Source organism: Pseudomyrmex gracilis, unplaced genomic scaffold, assembly GCF_002006095.1.
Source record: "Pseudomyrmex gracilis isolate BER0280 unplaced genomic scaffold, ASM200609v1 scaffold_38, whole genome shotgun sequence".
Lineage (NCBI taxonomy): Eukaryota > Metazoa > Arthropoda > Insecta > Hymenoptera > Formicidae > Pseudomyrmex > Pseudomyrmex gracilis.
The window spans coordinates 130,325-157,065 of record NW_018020622.1 but is presented as its reverse complement, the minus strand read 5'-3'; the positions used below and the strand labels follow the sequence as shown (position 1 = coordinate 157,065).

The 26,741-nt window shown below is 35.9% G+C and overlaps 2 protein-coding genes across 3 annotated transcripts; both read right to left on the bottom strand.

The window, feature by feature from the left end:
• Positions 1-3,593: 3,593 nt before the first annotated feature.
• LOC109852856 (venom allergen 3-like) lies at positions 3,594-6,123 on the bottom strand. Its single transcript, XM_020424401.1, has 5 exons — positions 6,111-6,123; positions 5,675-5,811; positions 5,252-5,339; positions 4,484-4,650; positions 3,594-4,239 (listed from the first exon to the last, which is right to left on the bottom strand). Exons 1-5 carry the CDS (start codon positions 6,121-6,123, stop codon positions 4,138-4,140), a joined length of 507 nt encoding a protein of 168 aa, XP_020279990.1. The 3' UTR covers positions 3,594-4,137.
• Positions 6,124-7,648: 1,525 nt separating this feature from the next.
• On the bottom strand, positions 7,649-19,702 carry LOC109852850 (venom allergen 5-like). Of its 2 annotated transcripts, XR_002250040.1 has the most exons (8): positions 19,289-19,702; positions 13,140-13,261; positions 12,602-12,683; positions 11,296-11,456; positions 10,383-10,483; positions 9,321-9,415; positions 8,396-8,802; positions 7,649-8,296 (listed from the first exon to the last, which is right to left on the bottom strand). XR_002250040.1 is itself a non-coding variant. In XM_020424394.1 (7 exons), exons 1-7 carry the CDS (start codon positions 19,395-19,397, stop codon positions 8,756-8,758), a joined length of 717 nt encoding a protein of 238 aa, XP_020279983.1. In that variant the 5' UTR covers positions 19,398-19,702; the 3' UTR covers positions 7,649-8,755. The 2 variants fall into 2 exon arrangements, 1 of the variants encoding a protein (XP_020279983.1); XM_020424394.1 differs by having other exon boundaries at positions 7,649-8,802.
• Positions 19,703-26,741: the final 7,039 nt, after the last annotated feature.

Genomic DNA, 26,741 nt, shown 5'->3' with positions numbered 1-26,741 from the left:
GACCTAGGGTATTTTTTTTTATAATATTTGCATTTGCATATACATGTGTAGGAAGCATAAATTTTTTTTGGAAAAAAGAGATTCTTCCTTTTTCACGTAAAAAAGTTCAGATTATAATTGACATACCGCTCGTAAACAATTTGTCATCTTCAATGGCCCGCTTTACGAATTTAGCAATTTGTAGTTTGAAATCCTAGTCGTACAGTATCTATACATACGACACAGTAATTGTAATTATTTCGAATGATCGTGAAATCACACATACTAACTGCACAAAAATTATAGCTATAAACAAAGTCTTCTCTTTTAATTGCAACTGCCATTTATTTCATTTCTGTATGTGTGTGTATAGTACATATGTATAAAACAATTATCTGAAACATATATTGTATATAAATTATCCGATGATTATATACAACATATTATACAGGTAGTTTATACGTATATACAGATGATATATACATGTTATATACATGAAACGTCTTTTGAAAATAATCGACGTCAAATGGATTAATGCACTCTTTTCTTACCAGTTGCTTTCTCTTTAGTGTTTTTTAATCGAACAGGCATAATGAAAAAAAAAGATTGTATATTGGCGTTCTACCAGATACGAAGAAAAGAAAAACTATGTATATTTGTTATTTATGGTTTTAAATAACAAAGTTTCTTTGTGATTTAAGTGTTGGCGATATGTAAGATCTTTATCGATTACTTATCCTTCGATTTACACAGTTTTACCACACTCGAGACAACACGTTTGTTTCAAGTCTTGCTGACCAAGTTACTCTGCTGTTTTACAAATAAGAAGAACAAAAAAATTCTTATCAAGCAAAACGCGCACTTTAATATTCTCACTGTCGATAAATCTTCTCACCCTATCACGTGTTAAAATTTTGTAACGAAAAAAGCTTTCAGGGTCATGTATATAAAAATAATACAGAGTAAGAAGAAAGAGCAGTGAATCTACGGAATTGCGTAAAAAAACACACAAAAAAAAATGTATTGATAATCCAGGATGTTTATGTCCAACGCATCTATATATTTCCTATATATATTTCACATATTTTAAATATTTCCAGATCGAATGGTCTAAACCGAGTTGCTTTGTTATTTTTTCAAGACATAAATTTAGTCGGATGAGAATGCAAAATGTATAATCAGACTTCAGTGCTAAATCAGAGCAATATTTTTAAAAGGCTGCTATATAAAGAATGAAACAACTTCTTTTTTCACATAAAACCCCCTCGTGTTTCAGCTTTTGTAAACCGTTTTAAACACGTTCAGGTTATATTTTCAAATAGCTTTTCATTCTGTAAAATTAAAAACAAAAAAAAAACAACTGAAATATGTAAATAAGTAGATTTAATTACATATATATGCATATTGCAGAATGAGAAGCTACTTGATAGCTATATTGATGATCGTTGAATGACAAATGAAGTAACTAATAGAAAAGCAAGCAAATAAATATTTTCGTTTGATTTTAACGCCCGTATGCAGAGTCAGTTAAAAATCTCCCGCTGCCGTCCTGTGAATATTCTTTCTTCTTTGTTTATTATTGCGCCGCATATATCGCGAGTATAACTTCGCACACAAGTCCGTCGAGATTTATTTGCCTCCGTGTGTGGAAAATTTATCGCATCGATCAGTATTTATATTAGCACTTTTGATTCTTCATATACATGTGGGCCGTATAATAATATTTTACATAGCTTTATAATTGCGAAGTTTTGCGATGTCTTCAGATTTTATATAGATGATGCTGATGACATTCGCATTCTGGCCGAAATATAAACCCGACCATCCTGTTTATAGACTAAATATATGTACATATGTTGCATATGTGATATAATGTTATATACATATATATACATATACGTTCTAAAATCCGTCGTGGGCATTCGCAGCTCAAATAATTCTTGGGTTTTGTACACGTCACGATATATATCCGTGTCACGGTTTATTCTCGCACTCGCTGTTGTTACTTGTTTATTGGTTTTGTATTATTAATGCCATTATCGCAATTTTTAATATCACTACTGAGATTAAAGTCGTCAAACGTACATATAAAATCAGCTCGCCAACATTATCCAATTATTATTGCAGAAAATTAACTCTCGATTGCAATTATACGATAAATTTTTCACTTCCTGTATTCGCAATTATATATATATATATTGTACCCCATTATATATTTATTGTACTTGTTTAAAGTAAATATGCAAGAGAGTGTTGTTGTTGTTGTTGATCGAATAAGGATTGTTAAGCGGGATATTTGGTATTTGAGTTATTATCATAGAAATTAGTTGAGATAGAAGACAATTTGCTTGAGTTTGCTTTTATCGAATTTGCGTTCTTCTGAAAGTTGGTGAGCTTACGATTATTAATAGCAGGAGACCTAACAGACAGACAATGGCTATCAGATTGCACAAAGCTACGAGCAAATGAAAAAAATTAAATCTATATTTTACGAAATAATACGAACTTTACTTAATTATTATTAATAATTACGACAAAATACACGATAAAAATTAAGCTCGCTTCCGATTCTCATATCCAATGTTCGGCGTCGTAGCCGCGATAATCGTCGGCAGATGCGAATCGTCGGTTTTGTGCGTTGAAACGTTGCCAGCGCTGTCGTTCAGCATTGCCAGATCAGTTCTCTAACTCACTTTTGTTCGTAAATAAACAACAGAGTAAATGCAACACAATTAAATCTTGTTTTTCGGATACGAAGTTCTTATACGTAACAAAACAATTTTGCCGTCTAAATTAATTTCATTGTTTCTGAAGTGTTAACAGAAAATTTATATTGATCTGGCAATATTGTTACACACATCGCCAATGCGGACAGGCATGGATGAAAGAATGTTTTCACGCAATAAAAGATGCGGCGATATACAATAGCCCAATGAGAAATCTATCTATTTAGATTTTCTGAAGGAACCGTTTCTCTTGAACGTTTTCTATAAGACACGAGAGAAAAAGAGAGAGTTTTGCGATCAATCATTGTGCGCGTTTAAATTGTACGTGTGAAACCATTTTGTCTTTCATCCGGTCCAGTTAAATAAGCGACGTTTTCTACACGAAATCTGTGATCATTATCAGATTCTTGACGGAATATCGAAAAACCGTATATATATATATAGTTAAACAATTTTAAACAATTTAAATTCTTATTAAGCAGGTATACAGTCGTAATCTTTGATAAACTTAGATTTACCTCACATTGCGAATTGTAAAGATATACATACTTGTAAAAACAAATCAAAACTTAATTGTGAATAATATCTAAGCTGTTGTGCATATATTTTAAAATAAGAATAAATATATATTATTTAAGAGACATTGCGCATGTTTGATTTCACATCAAGTATAAAAAGTGAATAATAATTTATTCACACTTACATATTATGTATATATATATATGTTTATAAGTTTTTTTTTATAAATTTACGTTATCTCAGCTTTGGAATTTTTGTCAAAGGAATTAATTTAATTGTTTAATACATATTATTTTAATATGTATGAGTTGTTTAAAAAAAATAAGAGAGAAAAACATATCAAGTTAATATTACAATCTTATTATACATCAGAAAATTCTTGATAGGAATATGTATGTATTTTCCATGAAGAGAATGTTGCTTCTTCCTGTTATTTGTAATATTGTTGTTTTTGTTTCCTTGTTGCACGTCATCACGGATATTACTGAAAAATCTATATCCGATGGACGTTATATTCTCGTCGCTATGAATTTTATCATTGTTCTCGGGGCAACTTGCTGGTGGATTTTCAAGACCTGTTGAATCACAAGTAATATTTATTCTCCTTAATTCTTTTGTTAAGATTTTCGTAAATTGAGTTTTTTTATGTAAACTTTTCTTGATTAAAACGTTTATAAAAATTGTTGTTTGTTGCATAAATAACCGTACCGCAAAGATTAGGATATTCGCTTGAGGTTTTCAAGTGGTGATCGCAACTGTGGCTGCCAACAGTGTACGGTGATGTGTCAATTTCGTTGCCGCTTTGCATTAAACAAGCATAATTGTAATTTTCGCATATAATATAGCAACTTTTTTAATTTTTTCATTTTTTTTAGTGCAATTTTCGAAATATTTATGTGTTATTCTTCACTACTTACGTGGGTCCATAATGACAGACGAAGAATTGAAAAACTGTATTATTCGATTTATATTGCGAATATCCGCACCCAACTAAATAAGTGTTTGCCCAAACAAGCTGTGAAATCAAATACAATATACAAACAAACTACGTATACATCTATATGTAAAACTCTATATAACTTTTATTTAAAAAATATATTTTTGTTAATATGGTGAAAACACATATATTGTATTTAATAAAAACACACATTTTCTTCGATATTGAAAACAACGCTTCATTATTTATTGCGTAATTTTATACACGTGTATATGGAGGTTTTTTTTACAAACAGACGGCTTTGTTTTTCTTTTTACTTCACCTGTGTGTAGTGGCCAGCCACCTGTATAATTTCATTGTCAATAGGACCGAATTGGTAGACTTTGTGTTCATCGAACCAGTTGTATATATGCTTGGAAAATTCCAATTTTACGGTATTATTTCTTCTCGACCTTATCAGTCCAATATTTTGTCCGACTTCAAATCTCTCTAACATGGACAAATAAATTTGTAAATAGAATTTTTATTTTATTACATACACACGTGTGCACTGTGTGTTTGTAACCATTTGAACTAAAATTACAATTTTATCGATAAAAAACGATAAAAGAATTATTGATATGATAGAAACATTTATTTAATGATTAAAAAGTAATAATAGATCTGTGTGTGTTTAACTGTTTTATTTCTGTCAAAAGATAAAATAAAATAATGAAAAATGAAGTTCTTTCGCGAAACTTTATTGAGGATTTTCACACAAAATTCAATTTAAAAAATTTCGAATCTTTTCTTAAGGGAAATATCGGAGCAAAATTTAGTCGCGCGTTAAAATATAGATTCAAACTCGCGATGTATAATATCTTTGAGATTTAAAATTTCCGACAAAATGAATATTGTGAATTGAAGAAGATTTATGAGAAGAATAGAAGATTTTGCATTTCATTTTTTGCCTTTATGATGTGTTACTTGCAAACATTTTACCAATAAATTGTTATCTGGCGTTATACGTTCAAACATCGAAGCAGAGAGTATCATAACTCACACGTTATAATAATTATTTTACGCACTTTGGTCTCTGTATTTTACATACCAACTTCTCTTTCTTTGGGATGATTGTGAGCGAATGTGCATTTATTCGCCCAAATCTGTGCACCGGCTGCAAGCTCGGAGTCCCAATACTGAAAGCGTGTATATTTACGTATTACATAATTAAAATAATGTAACATTAGCAAAAATATAGACTTTCAGTTTAATTAATGGTTCTGTGTAGCGTTTTTTAAAATAATTGAAGTGATACTATTTACAGCATTTTATTAAATTTATCTTTTTTTTTAAGAAACTACATATCCTCACACTATTTAAAATTGTTATTACGAGAAAATATAGAATTTTGCAACGGATTTCTAATTTTTTAATCAATTACACTGATAAATACGAAAATCTTCACTTGCATTATCGCATAGGAAACATCGAGGACATCATGTTCAGTTACGTGGACAGAACAAGATTATACTTTATCGCGACGTACCAGTTCGCGCATGTTGGCGGCAGGTGGTTGAGCATTAATTGATCCCTCGGCGATAGACTGACGTATTCTGTTGTGGGTGTCGAGGATGTCGCGTATGACATCGCACGTAATGTCCTCGTTTTCTGGAACACAATAATTAGAAGATGTCAGAATTGCGCGCGAACACACAAGCCCGTATATTAAATACACACTTGTCTGCTTGATGTATTTATTAATATCTGCTTTTCATTTATATATAATTTTATATATTATGCAATTTTTATTATTTTGTTACACGAAAAATAATCAACGAAGGTTGCGCATTTTTTATACCATAATCCGCACACAAAGAGAGAGAGAGAGAGAGAGAGAAAATGAAAACGTTATTAAGTTTTTCTATAAAAGTAAATGCAAGTAATAATACAAGGTACGTTATACTTACTTAATTTTTCCATTTCGTTGCATATCGGCTGCGCGTGTAATTTAAGAATAACAAAACCTACGAAATAAAAATGCACCAGATACGAGAACCTGTACAGCTTGAGTAACCACTTGAAACTTATTCGGGATTTTTTATGGGAAGTACACCGATTTTCGTCACGTAACTCATTAACATGCGACAGAATCATTTTTTTTTTAATTAATTGCGCAATCTATCAAAAGTACGCGCATATGTAAAATATAGATGTGTTAAAAAGTAGTATACATTTTTCTTCTCTTCTCGCACAGACATCATCTCACCAGAAACAATTTTGCTATTCTGCAAGCATAATTTCGTTTTCTACAGGACACTCTCGAGCGTGTCAAGTTTTATCAGCGCGGCGAACGACCGATTTTCGAGCGGTTTATCGAGCGCAAAATCTGTATTGGGTTTTTATCGTCCGCAGCTAAGAGCATCTATGATTGATGCTTCGTCACATTTCGCCTTTGTGGTGTATCTGCAATGGCGTCGACATACACGATATTCCATACACACATTGTATCATGATAGATTATATTTTTTGGCGAATTAATTTTCCGAACACGTCGTGTATTCATAAAATGAAGAATAGGATGTAAATTTGAAGAATAGAATGTAAATGCTAAAATACTGAAAAACGAAAAAAACATTGATTGACGTAAACGAGCTGTGTAATAAGAATAAAACATGCAAACTTAATATCTTACGATACATATGTATACTTGTTTGCACAATTTTGAAAAAAAAACTTGTATGTTAATTAAATATCCCTAACGATTGTAAGTCGATCTCACTCTTGACATTTCGGTGTTTTCATGTGCGAGCGAATCTGCTTGTAATAATATGATAAATAAAATGAGATCATTAAGGTTTTGTCAGTTTATGCTGCATTGAAAATTGTGCAACATTTTATTGACGCACATCTAATTAGCGAATATTATGTTAATATCAATTTGAATATTGTGTTAATATCAATTTGATTTTAACTTCTTCATCACACGGTTCAAAACGCAAAGCAAAATGTTTATCTACACGAAGAATGTTTCCTCGTATGTTTTGTATGTAAACTGAGCAGATTATTTAAAAGAAGAAGAAATGGAATTAGTCTTTGCCACATATTATGCCGCTGCTGTTAATCAACAAGTGGCATTTGCATCGAGGAAAATGGAGCGATATGATATCTCAAAGTGTATTATTTCACGTTCGGCCGACAAACCACAATCGAGTTCGTGACAAATTGAGAGATGTTTGCTTCGGCATATAAAATTAAGCGTGAACGTAGCATAAAACTTTTTAACTTTTAAACTTTTAAACATTTGAAGTTTTGCAACAAAATTTGACAATTAATTATTTTAATTGAAACAATTTATTTCTGTTTTTGCGAAATTTAAAATGTGGGAAACAATGTAATATTATATTTATTTTAAGAAAAGAGAGAGAAAGTAAGAAAATAGAATCTAAATTTTGTGTTTTGTTTTTTTTTATTTAATAACATTAAAATAACAGTACTTAACTCACGAGTAATTTATATATAAGTGTAATGTGTGTCCACACTAGTATAAAAGTTTAAACTTAGAAGTTCTGGTTACGCGAGCACAATAGCGAGTATTTTATGTGATAATTCCCTCTTATTGACTTAATCACTAATTTTTTTATCAACTATAAATAGACTAGATTGAACTATATAGAATAAGTTACGTAAGAGGGATTTTTTAATTTTCATTTCAAACATAATAGCTTCTTAATTATCTTTTACCGACAGTTTTCTGATAAAAAAAAAAAAAGCAATTGTGTTTGCAAAAAACAGCTAATGTCAACATTTTAACACGCCTCTTAAAGTTAGTACGTAATTGCAATGTTATGTAATTTCTCTAACATTTAGAATTATCAAAAGGAAAGAGAAAAATTTAAAAAAATTACTAAACTTACAAATTACTGAGATAAAAGTGATATTTCAATTATGTGTTTTGTTTTTTTTTTTTCTGATTTTAGTAGATATGGTGTATCAATATAATTTTGATTGGTTCTGGGCATCGTTGTTCACGATGTTGCATTGAACAGACATTTATAAGTCGATGAATATTTCGGAGAGCTACATCTTATTATTAAGAATAAATGTGTTTTCTTCTCGAGTCTCAAGTTTCATTTATATCGTCAGGGTTTTCTTTCTGCAATATAAATTTTGCGTAAGGATTTCCAGTTCTATACATACAATAAAGCGCGCAGCAGATAAAGAACAAAAAAGAATTCTTTACTAGATTTCGAACCTGACGGCCTCGAATACCATCTGTATATCAATCTCGCTTCGTTATCCCACATGTGTGTACACACGGCAATAATTATAATACGCCTCATCTCGTCATGTATACAAATTGATATTATGCACAACGAATTGGCTCGTTTCTTAATTAATGAAAACTAGCGGTTACACAATCTATCTACGTATATATCCGCATATATTGCGCATCAAGCAATTGTCCTTTTAGCGCGAGAAGCGCGTGCGATGATAGTGATTACATCTGTCACAACATATCCGAAAAGAGAATAAGACGACGGGAACTGCGATTGTTCGGCGCGATCTTGAGACTCGCGTAGTTCCTTTCTTCTCGTGAATATCCATTTGTGTACTATCCGTATATACAATAGGCTCCCAGATGGTAATAACTGCCGTGGGCTGTAATCACGTAATACTCATTACTAAACAGACACGTGGAGATCCCACTTTGTGCGAGAGAAAGAGAGAGGGAGAAAGAGAGCCAGGAAGAGCGAGGCGCGTGCGAGAAACAAAGTAAGAAATTTATTCAAACGAGAGAGGAGTTTCCGTACAACATTCTCCTCTCTGCTTCTTTCTCGAAAATCAAATTCTAGGCACATACTACACTTACTTAAGTAAAAGTGCACGAGTGAAATGAAATTTCTTGATTGCATACATTTTAATATACGTTTATGTAGTGAAAAAGATCTGAGTGGAACGCACAGAGAAAGAAGGAAAGAGGAAGAGAGACAGAGAGAGAGATATCTCGCTACTTTCTCTTAAAAGTGCAGACTGTAATTAAGAAGTAAAAACATTAAAAAAGATGATACTGCTGAAATCAAGATTTTTTTTTTTTTTCATATCTTTAGAGAAAAGTTGTAAATGTGCGAGAGAGATGAGATTATACGACGTATTATAATATTGATTGCGATACTAACAACATAGTCCGGAGTATCTGTTGCTGTAGGACATTCCGTAATTGCCGCATGCCGGCTGGCCCGACTTGTAAGGTTGAAAACCGAGTATGTTTCCGCTGCAATGAGAGAAAACATCGATTTTTTTTTTTTTTTTATATAATTCTTCCATAATATGAAAACATGAATTTTTCATTATACGATTTCTGAGAAAGAGACTTTCAGTGCCGACATTACGAAGTGTTAAAATTTGAGCGGCGATAAGCTAGCGGACGTAAACGAGACACTTTACTGGCAAAAGTAAGTGTCGAATCTAGCAATAGCGCAAAGAAGTGGGAGGCCGTCTGCTGTGAAGCGTAAAAAGGATCGTGAAATTTGACTTGTTAATCTCCACCGTACGTATTAACAGGTTGGTTATATTTGAAAGGACGCGCAGATGAGAGAGAACTCTCTTACTTATATCATTAATTTCTCGGTTCGAATATAAAAATTAAGCATGTGAATTTTATATAAAATTATTCACGCGCTAAAAAGTTCATAAATTTCAAACTTTGCGAACTCGATAATATTTTCATTTATGTCAAACGTCACGTTAAATAAAAATCAAGTCGAAGTAAAGAAGATCCCGATGTGTTTTGCGCAATCGCAGATATGTGTTGCTTCTCAAGGCCGAAACTTAGGCAAGTTTCCGTAAGCAAAAATCTCTTGTTTTCTCGTTATTTTCTTTTTCATAAGTTCTTCTTTATTGTAACGAAAGAAGCACTCTTTTTCCGATTCAATGTAGAAAATCCGTGCAATAGTCATTCATGCAAAACGGAGTTATATATTCTTTCTAAAAAAAAGAAAGGATTCAAGGACATTTTTATTCGCGATCTTAAAAAGGAAACTGTCTTGAAATTGCGGGTATCTCATGGAAAAGAGTATTTCGTTTTCGCGAGTTTAAAAATCTTGGGTTCTCAATACGCCCTTTCTGGGCGCAATTGCCTTGCAATTTCCATACTCTTCTATTGCAACGAAGCAACGAAAAATATACATACATATATATGTGTATAGAAAAATCTAAAGCAGTATTTTTTCGATTCTTACCTCGGTCCGTAGTTGCATACGTAATTCTTGGTGTAGCCGCGAGCCGGGTCGTAGTAGAACGAATATCCGCATCCAAGCAGGAAAGTGTCGCCCCACACCAACTGGAATTAATTCAGAATGTTTCCCGCTTCTTAAAGACCCGCAAATTGCTCGCGCGCAAGCTTGAAAGAAGCTCACGAGCGGAACCGATTAATACTCTTTGAATACTCTGAATACCCTGTCTCCTCGAGAGCGCAAAATCTTCTCAAGAGCGCAAAATCTCTAAAATGTTAAAGTGTGAAGGAAGAGCCGTTATCTTCACATCTCGAAGAGATCACATTTTGACAATTTTTTTTTTTTTTTTTTTTTTACCTAATTTGAGATCAAATTTCGCTCAATTTGCCGGGACATTTTGAGCAATTGAAATTAACGCAATGTGTTTTTTTCTAGAAATTGTAAGATGTCGCGGGATGCGAACGTGCAACAAGATAGTAGTTTTGAGGTAAAAATATACACAATGGTCGATTTGTGTTATTTTTTTTCTATTCTGTACACGTGCGAGAGTGTGAGCGCGCACGTGTTTTTTTTTTGGTATAATAGTATGATGAATTTTTAATAAAACGAGATTTTTTCGGACGACAACCTTGTCGTTCCGTAAAACCGTTTTTTTTTTTTTTTTTTTTTTTTAGACGGTAATCTCATGAAAATTCATAGAGAATAACGACGAGTTCATAGAATAAGAATTGACTGTTTAAGTTCGGGAACCGCGCGATCGGGTTTTATAAACTGCGAAATATTTTTCGAACTGACCTACGACGAAATTTTTCACGTCACGTGTTTTTATGAACAAAAAATCACACGTTCAAAATTTTCGCTTTTTAGAAAATGGAACACGCTCAAATTTATATCTTCGTGAAATTTTTCGAACATTTACCTGTGTGTAATGTCCCGTGGCTCTGCTATAACCGGAATGATAGTATTGCACCTCGTTGAACCAGTTAGAAATTTGCCGTCTCCAATTCGGTTCGCTATCGTAAGGTCCCGGGGGTCTGGTCGTCCACGAACGAGCGATGTTTTGTCCTACCGCAAATCTACCTGCAAATCGATACCATACTTTCGTTGTCTCTGATTGGTACGCGATAATTATTGCGTTGAGCAAAGTCAAATCACTTGCGATTTCGAAGTTAAACGCGTTCGATTGAGAAAAGTCTGATCAAAACATCACACTTACAAACAAAAAATCAAACATAAAACATATCGCAATTGTGAATCGCAAGTAATGTAAAATAATTCTACGGATTTGATTTTGCCAAAATTATCTTCCAATTTTATTTCTCTCTAATATTTTGCGTAAAAATTCGTAAAGAGAAAACTTTCAAGTTTATCTCGCACAAAAGCTCTTTTCATCGTCTCAAAATTAACGCGTGAATTATTGAAAAGACACGATCGTAACATCATATCGCGAGCATTAGCTTCGTTTTACGTCTGCCTCAACGTATTGATTGCCGTTGAACAGCTCAATTATCCAGTTAATAAATGCACGAGATATATGGCATTTTCAGTATATCCTTCGTGTTTCTCGTGCTATCGTCGATTCGTTTTTAAATGAAAGAAGCTCTAGTTAAACGCTGACGTGTATCAAATATATATAAAATACGCCGGGTAATGGATTCTATCTTTCTGGGAGCGCGTACGCTCTCTCTCTCTTTCTCTCTCTCTCTCTCTTTCTCTCTGTCTCTCTCTCTCGAAAAAAAAATGTTATACGGAATACGTTAATGAAAGAGTAAAAGAGATATATCGGGGTGATTGGAGAGTGCTTTGAAAGCTCAATCAAGCAGCAACTGCCGCGCGTGAGTGCGCGTGAGTTATGAGATGCTCAATAAAATCAACGTAACGCGATTTGTAACTATGGCTACCTGCGATGATAAACGCTGCAATTCGCTCGGTTGTTGTTAAGATTATACTACGAGCGTGTATGAACGTTCATTTATCAAATGTCACACCGCCGTGTGAATAATTCACGTCGTTTATACTTTTATCTTTTAATAACGACGTCGTTATTTAATCAAGAGGAGTTTGTCAACGGTTTGTCTCTTTGCGATGCGTCGAGCAGTTGATAAACAATGATTATTTATTCTTACGCGTGAAAAAAACAAAAACGTGTATATGTGCGTTACAGTAGTTTTTTGTGTAAATTTCTAAACAAACAAAGCGTTCTCGACGAACTTTCCGATACTTACGAACGTTTCTTAAACTGTCATGCGTCTCGGCGCAACGATCCGCCCATCGTTGGGCTATCGCGGCAAGCTCGTCATCCCATATCTGCAACAGAAATTAGTAACTTACACGTCGAGTTAATCGCACGGGCGCGATGCATCCGCGAAATATCACAAAGTTGTAAAACCCACTCTAACTTTGGCTAAGCTGTCGGGCGGCATGCCGGTGTGAATTAGTTATCGCGCTTCGCGAACGTTCTCTTTTAACAAATGGATATAAATATGCAACGAAACAAGAACAATTCTCATTATGCTATACCTGCGTATGCGAAATGCGACGCGAATTCGTTCGCGCGACGCGCGATAAAAAGAGATTACCTGCTAGTTCGACGCGCGAAGATCTTGCCTAAAGGCTTTATTCCCACGTGTGTGTATATATATATATATATATATATATATATGTATAAAACAACTACATCGAGACTACTTGGATTTGCCGAGAAAACTTCGGAGGTGGCAATTTTCTCCTCCTCAGGAAACAAGATGAAACGCGTCAGCTCACCATTTCCATCATATTCGCCGCGCCAGGTTGACCATGTATCTGTCCCAATGCCACTAGTTGCCTCAATCGATTGTGTTCGTCCAGGATAATCTGTTTCTCCTCGCACGATATACCGCCTGATCCTGTAAAACGATACGTGCCTTCAAGTCTTCGCCGCTTCCCGAGAACAAATATATTTGTCTCCTATGGGGTCGCTACACCATGTATCATTACAGAAATATATACATATTGCGATAATAGATACGAGCACTCTCCCGTCTAAGAGACAAAAGGAGAACTGCATGCGGGAAACGATACAGAGATTAATTTTTTAGCAACAACGCGGAAAAACGAGGTTTGCTCAAATAGCAAGAAGAATAGTTGCTGCGTAGCCAGCGAGAAAAATCTGCTAAGCCTGTTGAATTGTTCGTTTTGCCAATAAAACGTTAATGACAAAACAAAAAATTCAGTTCAGCAAATTTTTCTTGCCGGTTGTGTATAATAGCAAAACATTTTTTTTCCGCAAAGAAAAATACGCATCTCGTAAATTGTTTACCGATTTTTTTACTGGAAAAATAATCACGTATATTTATATACACATATATTCCCGCACAATTTTCCAATTGGATTTCACTTTCTCGCCTCTTTTCTTTTCTCTCCGCGTTATTCTTTGTGTTGCAGATTGCAAAGCTTTTCGAAAAACTTTTCCACGGAAGTTGGTTTAGCGACGTTCCTCTTTTGTCTTTCAGTCGGTGTGCATCGAGAACTCCCATTTCGTAAGTTTAACTTCTCATTGGAGCGGAACTGATGGCGCCCCTTTTGTTCACTTTGTTATGTCGTTTCCAGCCGGCGCGCAAACTAGTCATTCCCAACAATCCATAATTAGGTGGAAGCTGCGAAAGTGTCTAAAAGTATCTCAGGTAAAATGTGCGTCTTTGAGATACTCATCAAAGTTTGCGTTTGATGGAAAAGTGAGACATCTGGTGATTAAATGAATCCTATGAAGTTTTTTGTTTCATTCTTTTTTTTTTTTACTACCACAACACAGACGCGCGCTACGCACACGCTTTTATTTTAACGTGTAGTGCAAGTGAACTTAACTTGTCACCGCAATGACAGCTAATATATATGTCTTACAAACAATATAATACACATGATGTACATATGAAAGATGTCAGAAATAACGCATGAAAATCAACTCAAAAAATAAAAGAAAAAGAGGAGAATGGAAAAACAACATGTGACTAAAATCACGTAACAGGGATAAGAGTAAAAAAGAGAATATTATATATATTATATATAATATTCTATATCTATATAATATTATATATATTATTATATTAAATATAATATATAATATTATATTATATATATTCTATTCTATAATATATATAATATTCTATATCTATATAATACACACACACATATACAAATATATACCGTAATCACGTAACCAAAGTCAGTGACTTTGCCGCAATCGCGCGGCCGAGGTCAGTGACCCCCCCGCCAAGGCCGCGCGGCCGAGGTCAATGCCCCGCCAAGGCCGCGCGGCCGAGGTCAGTGACCCCCCCACCAAGGCCGCGCGACCGAGGTCAATGCCCCGCCAAGGCCGCGCGGCCGAGGTCAGTGACCCCGCCAANNNCGCGCGGCCGAGGTCAGTGACATTACTGTAGTATGTATATAATACATATAATACAATATAAAGTATAATATTATAAATATATAATAAATTATATGTATAATATATATTATTTAATGTTATATCTAATATAAATTACAGTCACGTTACTTTAATCACGTGTTGTTTTTCTACTCTTTCCTGTCAAGTTACTTTACTTTAGTCAAGTTTTTAATTTTTTCCATTTATACAACTGTCAAAATCGCTTTTCTGTCATTACTTACTCTTTCCGATCTTACCGATTCGATTCGATTTGACTCGACTCGATCAACGCGCACTTCGCGGTACAATGGATTTTTCTATATAAGAAGACACGATACACATTTATGTAAAAAGCATTATTTCTCATTTTCACGTCAAACGTAACATTTTTAAATGGAAAATAAACAAGTTTTGTTTTTAATTAAATTAATTACCTGTTTGTGTCACGTTGTACTATTTTATTATTTGTTTGTTATTTTAAAGATACCTTTATGTGTACATAATATTTCATGTGTAAAAATGCAACTAAATAATATATTTTATGTTTATTAAAATAGATTGCATATACCCTCTTTGTTTCTGTCTTTCATGCACGAAGTGTCTTCATTTGCATAAAAAAGGTACTTTCGTGTAAAGTAGAACTCTGCGTATAAATTACATAATTTTGGTGTCTGAGAAATTTACATATTAATTAAATCAAATTTCTTCTCTCTGTACGAGAATAAACTTCTTTATGATAACAGAGACGTTGAGACAAAAAAAATCTATCTGACTTTTTATTCTTTGAACAATTGATAATATCGAGATAAATATATATATATATATTTTTTTTTTTACATATATCTCTCGGGAATTAAACGCGCAAATCATATCAAAAAAATTTATGTTTCTTCTTTACGAAATATATTTAGTCGGGAGATACGGGAGTTATTTTTTATTCACATTATCACAAAGCCTAAGCGAGCATTTATCGCGCGGCCCGTTTCGCAAAAGATTATCCCCGGGATATTTTATTCCGCGGCAGCTCTACGGCTTTAATCACTTTCCCTCTGCGAGAGCGTGCGGCGGCGATGGCGGCGACGGCGGCAACGGCGTCAGCAGCAGCAGCAGCAGCAGCAGCAGCAGTGCGCTTGATCACAGGGAGAGAAGAACGAGAAAGGCGAGTAATTGCGCAGCCTTTGTGAAATAGACGAGGTGGCGAGGTCGCAAGTTTTGCATCGGTAATTCGAGCTGACCGGACGAGCGCAAGCCGCAGCCGGCGAAAGCTCGCGCAAGTTAATTATTACCTACCGTCACACAGGGGGATCGCCGGTGTGAACGGTCACCGCATCCTCCGGGTACTTTCAATCTATCTTACGGAGATCCCGCTCGGATCTCTCCCCCGATGCGGTCTCCTCGTGTCCTTCTCGGTCCGAGGAGAGGCGGCTTAATGAGGTAAGTGGACGCTACCGTGGCGGCTTCAGACTGCCGCGCGCGACGGACCTGGTGCATCCACGGCGCATCAAAGCGGAGATGTGCATTACGCTCGGCTAGCTTTTTTAGAAATTCTCCACTCGCACAACAAAAAAGAACTCGGCGATGATATATAAAATTCCGCCGATTAAACCGCTAGTTAATTTTTGCAAACTCGTTCTTCTCGCGCGGGTGTCGCGCGGAAAATTTCTGCGCTTACTTGTATCTTTTATGCAATTCGATTAAACGTGCGAGAGATATGACGATGGAAATTCCATCTCTCGCAAAGATCTTAAGTTGTCATATTTATTTTATCTCGCTTTCTTTCGGCTTTCTCGATAAATAAACTGCGCTTTATTATTTTGGAAAAATTTCTACAGGACGATAAATTATTTTTGTTTCGAAGAGAGAGAGGGCGATTTTCGCTAACAAATTACTGAGCTGAGAATCCGCGTTCTAGGGCGCGCGCGGATAAGATCGTTAAATATTTTCAAGCCGGATTGCGTCATTAACTCATGAGGATTTTCCCGTATAAACGCGTAAGTCCCGTATTCGGGAGGCACTTTCGATAATGATCGGCGAGAAACTTGAATTTACGGTACAGCAGCGGGCCGTTGGATTCTATTTCTGGCTCAAGATTCAACCCAATATGAATAACCGAATAATTTTAGCACACGCGAAAAGAGAGAGAGAGAGAGAGAAAGAGAGAGAGAGTGACGTCCGCCAATTTATTCTCAAAATCGATATCTGTCTCGACCGGATGGAGTAGTTTCACCGTTTCGCATGACCGCGCACGCACGTCCGTGTAAAAATTCAAATTTATTCGATCGACTCGATTTGTGCTAAAGAACCGCGCGCGCGCTCGTCGTTGTGATACATACGTTTAGCGAGATGAATCTTTTCCGCGAGCCGCCCTGTTCCCAGCAAAATAATCCGGACAAAGACTACGTGCTCGGAATCCGGTTGGTGTTCTTTGTGTGATGCGTTTTTGCTTTGAAATCAATTAAAATGCACGGGGGCGCGCGCACGTCGCGCTTCTTTTTCGCACCGTTATTGATGAAGTCGGTGTGCGAGACGCGCTAAATCGAATGTAAATTCTCGGTAACTATCAGAAAGTTGTTGAAAGGTTACAACGCAAAAAGAAAGAAACTGTATTTATGTGCAAAAAAAAAAAAAAAACAAAATTGTTTCAACGCGCATAAAACTTCTCTCGTAATTAAATGACGACACACGCGCGCTCCGTTGACAATATCCACGTTTTTTTTTTTTTTTTTTATCTTGTCTCGAGCAATAAACAATAAATCATTTGTCGTGTTATTTATTGCTTATACGTGTGTATCGCGAGGCCTACGACCTCGTTCGTGACAGTTGGATAATGAGCGGATCGTTAAAAGAACACGATACGACACTATCGGCGACAACGAACGAACAGCGAAACTTCCTCGTCAGTGCGCGCCAATTAATCGTCATTCGAGGCGATGCGACGTGTATTCGTTCGCTCTCGTTTGGCATCCATTGAAAAGGCGAAACAAACTCGAATGACATCCGCACTTCGGTACGCTATGACTGGAAACGTCAGTTTCTTTTTGCGCCGGAAATGAGATGGGCTTGGTTGCCGTGCTCGCGCGTAACGATGCAATTCGGCCGATACAGTTACTAATTCCATTCTGTTCTGGCAGTTAAATAAATTTCGTGGGAAAGGCACTCTCGCGGCGTGCCGAATGAACTGCTCGAGAATTGATTTGTATCTGCTTAGGAAAAAAAAAAAAAAAAAAAACCGTAATTCCGTCTGTCATCGCTCGGTTTGCTCGCGTGAGTTTTTTATCGGAGAAAAAAAGTACAATTTGTACAAAAGTCGATAAAAATGTTTTTTTTTTTTTTTTTTTTTTTACAATGACATATTAGTTTTCAAGTTTACACGCGATTCTCTTGCCGCGACAAAATAAATCGCGCGACATAATCGCGCACGTACCATTTCGCGCTAATTAATATGCATTGCTTTGTGTAATTCGTAAAACCGATCTCGTCGTAAATATACGTATCATATCCACGAAAGAGTTTTATGCCGCAAAATTCTCGTTGAAGAAATGGCTCTTGTGTTTATTTATTTTTTTTTTCTCTTACATGACGCGTATATTTGCGTGTCTTAATATTGGAGTCTCTCTCTCTCTCTTTCTCTCTCTCTTTTTTTCTCGTCGATGATCGTGATTCAAGGTAAAACGTTAACGAAATGTCGCGTAAAGCACGCGCAGCAGACCTTCGGCTACTTTTTCTTCTTTTTCTCTCTTTCTCTCTCTTGATGTCGTCCTTTCTCAGTCTCTCATTAATTATAAATCGTTGAACCATATCTTTCTTAAGACTCGCGATGTGAAGTTGGTGTTGCGACACACGCGGCGGGAAGAATTAATTCGTACGGCGCGATTCATACCCCGCCGCGCGTTTCTTATCTGATGAATGTTGCCTGGAGGCTGATGGACGAGCCGGCGTGTCTGTGTACTGTGCACCGAACGATGAGAGGATTATTCCGAGTCTTTGAGAAGCGATGCTTTAATCGCGAAGCCGAAATGCGCGAATTATTTCGGAAGAGCGTGAAATACGTCAGCTGAAGGAACGCGATAAATAGGTATTCCCCGCCCCGCGCGTCCCTCGCAGTTTTAGATAATATATACGGAATCTCTCTAGCCAGCTTTTTTCTTCTCACGAGGGCGGAATGGAATAAATTTGAAAATTAATTAAAGCAACGCCGAATCACGTTTGTGACGTTATATACATAAATGTTTCGCAAAGACGAGCCTTGTGCTGAACATGCAGCGCTGTCGTTGTCTTTCCGATTTGTCATTGATGAACGTTGTGTTGAATCCTGTTACAATGTGTGGCAAACAGAGAGCGTGTTGTAAATAAATCACAGTTAGGCTAATTTCAAGCTATGAAAAGAAAACAAATATAATTAATTTCGCGCAAATTATGTGATTCGCGTCGATATTTTGGATGCGATGTCGCACCTCGGTGTGTCGCTATTTTCTTCTTAATCAGATGAAAAAGTCCTACCAGTACTTACTCAGTACAGTCTTTCCGTAGCACGATGTCTCGCAGTGATTCACCTTCAGGAGAAGCAGACTCGTGACGGTCATTAGAAGGAAGCCAATGTTCCTCTCGGTGAACGCCATCGTGCCGGAGACAAGAAGTGCCGCAAAGCTTCCGTGACACAAAGTCCGAAGGTGTAACGGGGAAAACTCGGTCAGGACGCGAACTATCCCCGGCAATCAAGGTCTGGTCTCCTTTAAATCTCAACGAGGGAGGCGGAACGCGCGGCGAGCGAACGGAAAAGGGTTTTCAGGTGAGGTGTGCAAGCGGCATTCGAAGTCGTTCACTCCGTGGCACGTGTTGGACCACTCGGCCGATTAAATCGACCGATCTCCCGGGAGATATCGACGTTACCGAGGAATCGGAATCGCCTGCGCGAACCGGTCGGTGGAACGAACCGAACTAATAGCCGGCCACGCCGATTCCTCGTGACTTTATATATCGCGTGCCACCTGTGCCACATGGGTGTCCATGTAATTGTTAATGAAGCAGTCGGTGCAGTGGGGAGAAAGTGCTGCTTCGTACGGATGAATCTGATTTGGCACACGCGCATCCAAGGTCGATGAAGCAGCGATCCGAAAAACTGCCCGTCGACAGATTGTTTTTATAATTGCGATTGTTAGGACGAAATCTAACATCCATAAAGGCGAGCGCTTTTAGCGCGTCGAATATCGCCGGCGGTGTCTCGTCCTCTTCGGATTTTCTGAGAAGCGAGAAATTTGCGCTCTTTATGTGACCGGAGTGCGAATTCCGGACGAGAATGTTTGCACGGAAATAACATTCAACTTTTTCGTGTTCGTTTCCACAAAATTGCCAAATAAGTTTCGCGAAAATTTTTATTAAATCCATTTCGCAAACACGTTACGAGAAAAGACAACATTAATTTGATATTTCTTTTCTTTTTTTATAAAAAAAAAAAAAAAATACTTGATACAAACACACCGTGAGCCGATCGATTCTTTTAAACGCTTAATCTCGCACAAGTAAATGTCTCGAAGTGACTTTTCGTTAATTAAGCTCAATGTGAACCGATGTGTAACTTTGATTATATCGATTTTCGAACGTCTGATTTAACTTGTTCCTCGCAGGTTTACTCTTTTCGCGACTTCGTTGCCGGCAGAGCGAAATTCTCCGTAAAGTTTCAGAAAAATTAATCGCGATTTCTTTCTCTCTCTCTCTCTCTCTCTCTCTTGAATCTCGCCTGTAGGTGTCTATCGCTCGTCTGGCTTGACTTGCGTTCAAGTTCTTAAATTAAAGAAGGATACAAGTATCTGCAATAATGTGCTCCGCGAATGAGAAATATGATTACGAAATAAAAATGTTTCTCTTCGGATAAATTTCCCAAACAAGCTTTTGCAAATACGATTGTTCGCGAAATAATCAACTTAAAATAGAGAGAGAACAAAATGTCTATACTTCTAAGCTTTCACCGTCTGTACAACAATACGAGAGAGATATAAAAATTTAAATATATCCCGATGTTGCTGATATTAGCTTCGTTGTCTAATTTACAATTTCAGTGTAAATCTCATGAAAAATGTCGCTGTAGACATAAAGATTTTTGTTTAAAAATAATCACCATAAAAATGAATGCACGACATATTTCATTTCGACAAAGCACATTATCGCCTCTCACTCGTGACGATGGACATTGTGATACAACATACGATTAAAATCACAAAACTTTTATTTCTAGTCACAAGCTCTCGCGTTGTTGAGAGAAGAAATTGCGCGATTATTTATATATTTCAAGTTAAAATCGGAATGGCGGTCTGAATTTGATTTCTCTCTTCTAGGTCTTATAGAAATACATATATTGCTCGTATGATCAAAATAATACGCCTAGTTTGAATAATAAAAGACCAGTTTAACAGTGATTGCAATGTTACTTAAAATAAATATTATTTTCGCCACATGTGGCACGGAGAATAAAATGTCTATAAAGGATAAAGTTTGCGCAAATAATTCAATCGCGTTTGTAATTAAGAGAAAGAGCCGTATGATAAAAAAAAAAACTACTATTATTTATGAGACATCTGAGATCGTTCGCGTATATACTGCGGCTAGGAAAAATTTATTTTTGTAATAAGGACAATCATCGCGCTAGCAGGAGCGATGGGTCGCGGCATGCGGGCCGGAATCATTTTGTCGGCAAGTTTATTAGAATTAATTGCGCGCCGCGCGGCCAAGGAAAGTCGAGACATTTCTCCAGCGCTGATTACTACAAATGTACACTCTTTCATTCTGTTTTCCGCCCCTCGTTCCGACATTTCGTAAATCTGATAAAGTAAATTGGGAACAAAGTAGCCGCTAAAATCTACTTCTTCGACCTCTTCGTCCTTTAAAAGTGGACTTTTCTTTTTATCGACAATTTGTTATAACAATTGAACGAAACTTCAATAAAAAAAAAAGAAGACTGAAAGAGTGTTTTTTCGCTCGACAATTTTCTGCGATTCGCTAATTAAACATATATGCGTTTATTACACTTAGCGTTTTGTTTCGAATTTAAAACAGGACGCCGATCACGATTTAATATTCCGACTTAAATGATCCGTCTATAATTAACGTCAGATGTTCGGGCAACATTTTATTCATAATTTTCTTCTTTCACTCTCGTTCTCCATAACAAATTTTAAATTTTAACTGACTGACATTTTACTAGTTATCAATTTTTAGATTGTAAAAAAATATATGAAATTACAAAAATATATATAATTAAAATAAAATTGCGAATAACGCATCTTACTCTCAGATCGTGTAGCTTTATGATATTAAGTACACTTGTAAGTTTAATAAAAACAATTGCGTAGAAATAATTGTTCTTTCTGCGCGGACAATATTAATAAAAGCAAATTTACAAATGTATAAGCTCTTATATTATCAAACTAATTTTGATATTTGATCAATATGAGTTATGTGCTAGATGTAAGTACGCGAAATATATTTTCAAACTTATAAATTATTACACGTAAAAAATAAATAATAATTCAAACTAAATTCAATTCTCAAAAATTCATATTGGATGCTTGTTTTGCATTGCATATACATGAAAATTACCTATTCTATCCCTCTAACACTAATAAATTAATTTCGGAAGTTCAAAGTTCTAATGCATAAATGCGCAAGCTGACTTTGAGATAAGAAGTTAGTGTAGACACGGATTAAAGTACGCACAGGTGCTTGCGATTTCTCGAGAAATCAGAGAGAAATTGTCAGAGAACAAAATTGAACAATTAATAACGAAAAAATCTACCTTCTCATCGTGCTATAAAAAGAGACATAAAAAAAAAAACAACTTTTGCAAGACGAATGAGGAAAATACAACGCGCACACACGTGTGCGCATCTGATATTGTGCACTTTTCAGTATTACTTTGTTGACGTTACCGCGCAAAAAGGAACGCATGTAGGATCCTTCTCCATTCATAATCAGGTTATGACAGTTTGAGGGCAGAAGCATCTCGTCTCCGTATGACACAAATGTTTTACTAACTAGTTGAATACGTTTCACCGTACGGTATATACGCCAGACCACGTATAGCGGATATTATTGCATGGGAATATCTGGCACACATTCGTCCGGATTACGTGTTGTGGTAATATCGCCGTTGGATTCATAACATATTGAAGTAATAATTTTAATATCACGTTGTGGACAAATAAATTTACATATTTCTCGTGAAGAGATTTATGGCGCGCGGCAGTGTACGTATAATGGGTATGAATAGAAATGAAGCAGGGACGCTTGCGCCAGATAGCAGGAACCAATGAATTTTACTATCCAGCTTCTGAAGTGGATAGGAGAGATAAAAGATATATTTTGCGCTTTTCGCGTCTATAAATTCGTTTTCGAATTTATTTCGATACATTTGAATACTCGCAGTATTCTCGCGTTACAAGAAAGGATTGACTATTTGTCTCGTTTGCGAGGGCAGCTCTTCCTCGATATAAGTGTCATCCTTCAATTCATTAATTCCGATCTAGATCTCGTTTCTTTTTGCGATGCACATAACAAAGAAAGAATCCCCTCATCGTATTCCCTTTCTGTTTACCAACAATGTTTTGTTCAAACGATATTCTGATATCTGCGTGTCGATATCTCGCGCGTGTTTTCGATACATTTGATAATCACCATTTGGCGAAATCACCACGCCGCAAGGAACATTGTTGCAGCGATCGGTACTATCGGAGGTGTTGCCGGCGCGAATAACGCGACAACTACCGTGCTTTGTGATTCTCTCTTTCTCTCTTTTACTCACACTTTCTGTCTCTTTTTTTTTCGTCTTAAAACGCGCTCGTATTTGTATGCTATCTGGCAACAGGCATACGAACATGTGGCACACAATGTGATCGCACGACGTTTCTGAATTGTAAATTTTTCACTTCGAAACTTTATCGTTGTATATCACGAAAAATCAGAAACAAACAACAAAAACGCAAGAATACTTATTTTTTTTTAGTTTTGTAACATGAATCGAACGAGAGTAAAAAGAAGTCGATCGGTTCAGTCGTTATTAAAAAATGGCTGATTAAAAATCTCCCCTTCATTGAAATGCCTGATTTTCGCGTATAAGAGGCACAGTGTGCTTCGCGCAGTTCGTCACTTCGTTGCGTGTGAACTTGGTGCGAGGCACTAGTGAAACTATGAATCGGTAAATATTTACTGATTTTCAGTGCAATGCACTGATTCTACTTAAGAGAGTACCGTGCCTCTTGATACTGTTTATATGTATCTGTATATGTATACATATATGTATTCCGCGAGATTTATTCCTAGTAGTCTCTCTTTCTTTTTGCGACGTCCGAACAGGTTTGCAAATTATAACGACCGGATTTTCGAAAATCACAACTAGCCCTTGTAACAACGTGCGATTTCTGAGAATCTTCACGTATCCGGTCGTTTTATATTATTCCCACATATCTCTCCTTTTTGGAGAATTTTCGAAGAAACTGGTAAAACGCGTTGTGAAATCGAAGAAATATTAATATTGCACTCAGAGATGTGCGGTGATTTGACCGGTTCTGATAGGACTTTACGCACACACAGATCGCGACAAATCGTCTGCTACGTGAAACGCTGCAAATTAACGCTGTTTTCCGTTTGTTTTTTACCGCGCGCGAAAGGTGATTCGCGCGATTGCATCGCAAAAACGCGTCATACAATACCGCAGCGAGTGCGAAAACCTTTTAAATGCAGCACTCGAAACGCAGAAATTTCACTCGGATAATCGATCTTGTAATTAATTTGCGGTTTAATTAATTAGATCGACGCTCTTGAACACGCTCTCGATTACGCAGATAAAAGAGCACGAAAAAAAAGTAAAAGTGTCACGAGATAGTTTTAACTATCGAGCTTATATAATCATTCGCGACTTCTCTCTTAGTATTGTTGAATAAACGTAGGAGTTGACGAAGATAAAGAACACAACACATATGCGGCAAAAAAATGTATACATGTATGTGTATACACGCATAAAAGGTATTAATTTACAAATTAAACTTCTGAATTGTGGATGAAACGATAAATAATTATAACGCTGTATTTGTAATCAAAATAAAGTGTGCGTCTTGTTTGCTTTGTGACAAACGAGTAAAACAAATAAATAACAGAAATATATGAACGTACTTTTACGTGTATTTTTCACAAATTAATTGTGAAAATCGCGCATTTATCTTCGAAGTTTCAAAAATACTTTGTAATTAACACCGCGTGTCGTGTACGTCGCGCAATATTACTTTGTCCGATAATGACAGTGATAATGTATTTTTGACGTTTTACACACGAGAAGAAATTCGTCCGTATAATAGAAAGCAAATTACCTTTTTATTCTCTTCGAGGTCTTTCTTTTTTAATCCGTTGCAAATTATTAAATCAAATAACATGTTTCTTATTGGAAGCGCTATTTTTTCTAGAAAATCAAATTAAATGTTATAATAATAAAATGTGAAACGGGGACAAAAACGTTACGATTAATAAACAACGATAGAGTGATATTTTTAAAGTTATTCATTAAACAGTACGTATATTTGTTTTGCTTTGCGGGTTGTTTTCGTAATATGTTATTTTATTCCATATAGTTCTAATTACATTGTTAATTTATATAATGAGGAGAAGACACACACACACACACACACAGTAATCTGTAACTAATTAAAAATGTTTTTGTAAACTTATTATACTGCTATTTTCAATACTATATTCTCCCAAATTATCTGGTTAATGTGTTATCAGAAATCGAATCTACTTAAGAATAAATTATCTCTTTGAGTTAATTAAAGGAATATATTAATATGTAATTTTTCACCATAACAACTTGAAATTATATAATACATAGAGATCATCAGTGTATTTCTATATTATCGTAAATATAGATTGTTCGCAAATTAATTGAAGAAAAACTATGAAAATAGAATTGTATAAAAAATAAAACAGTTTATTACAGAACTAGAAAAATTCTGTAAACAAGAAGGAAGAAAAGATCTCTGCCGAAGAAGTGCTATATTTAGTCATGTAAATTAAATTGAATTAGAGATGTAGAAACTTTATATACATATGCATGTACATAGTTACCGTTTTATTCTATTATCAAGGTTGATGACAGTAATATCGTGAATTGAATGTTCATCTCATCAGCGGAGAGATCAGAGAGGTACTAAAAAAAAAAACAATAATTGTTAATTAAAACGGAGAGTAGAACGCGTTCATGCTTTCGTCTAGATGTCGATAAAATTTTTAGATCTACGTGTGTTGTGCCATAGTCAGTTCCTTATAATTCTTTAAATTTGAATAATTGTTATTCGCCGCTCGCGCTGTCATTTATCTATTCCCGGTGCGAGAGACACCGTGGTGAATGAACGCCTCTCCTCTAACAATTTTTTTCCCTCTTCGCCAGACGTTTCCCAAGTTTTACAGCTGCTTAGCATTAGCATATTTAGAGAGGCTCGTAAAAATAAAAGAGTCCCTCTCATTCTGTGATGTCTCGTTTTCGGAGGCCGCCTAGAATCACGTTTTTCGTCTAAATGGGCAACGTTTATCTGATGAACCGGTCCAGTCAATTAATCAACGTGTGATTTGCGGGAGCAGACAGCCGGGCACCGAAGACCATTTCACGTTTCTTTCAATGCAGCATATATATACACATGTACAGAGTGTTCCCAGCTGTTTCGCAACTTCTTTGCGAGTACTTCTGGAAATTAATTGAACTTGACGCACACCGTACACATTTCGTTCGCGAGCTATCGACAAATTTTAAGCTACAAACGAGCACTAAATATGTTTAAAAAAACGATATTAAAATTATCAAAGAAAATTTGGTTGAGATAAAGTGTCCAAGGACACACCTGGTAGATGCTATATTGTTGTGTTCAGACTGATGCATAGACAGAGACTTGTTAAAGAGGATGACACACCACATATTTGTAAGACAC

What these genes read in the sequence shown, in the direction of transcription:
- LOC109852856 (XM_020424401.1), bottom strand. An exon ending in AACTGGTACGTCGCGATAAA is followed by an intron (nt 5,340 to 5,674) that starts GTATAATCTTGT and finishes ACACGCTTTCAG; the next exon opens with TATTGGGACTCCGAGCTTGC. An exon ending in TGGCTGGCCACTACACACAG is followed by an intron (nt 4,240 to 4,483) that starts GTGAAGTAAAAA and finishes TTGATTTCACAG; the next exon opens with CTTGTTTGGGCAAACACTTA.
- LOC109852850 (XM_020424394.1), bottom strand. Translation starts at nt 19,397, where the DNA reads ATGGCGTTCACCGAGAGGAACATTGGCTTCCTTCTAATGACCGTCACG. An exon ending in CCACGGGACATTACACACAG is followed by an intron (nt 10,484 to 11,295) that starts GTAAATGTTCGA and finishes AATTAATTCCAG; the next exon opens with TTGGTGTGGGGCGACACTTT. An exon ending in GTATGCAACTACGGACCGAG is followed by an intron (nt 9,416 to 10,382) that starts GTAAGAATCGAA and finishes CTCTCATTGCAG; the next exon opens with CGGAAACATACTCGGTTTTC.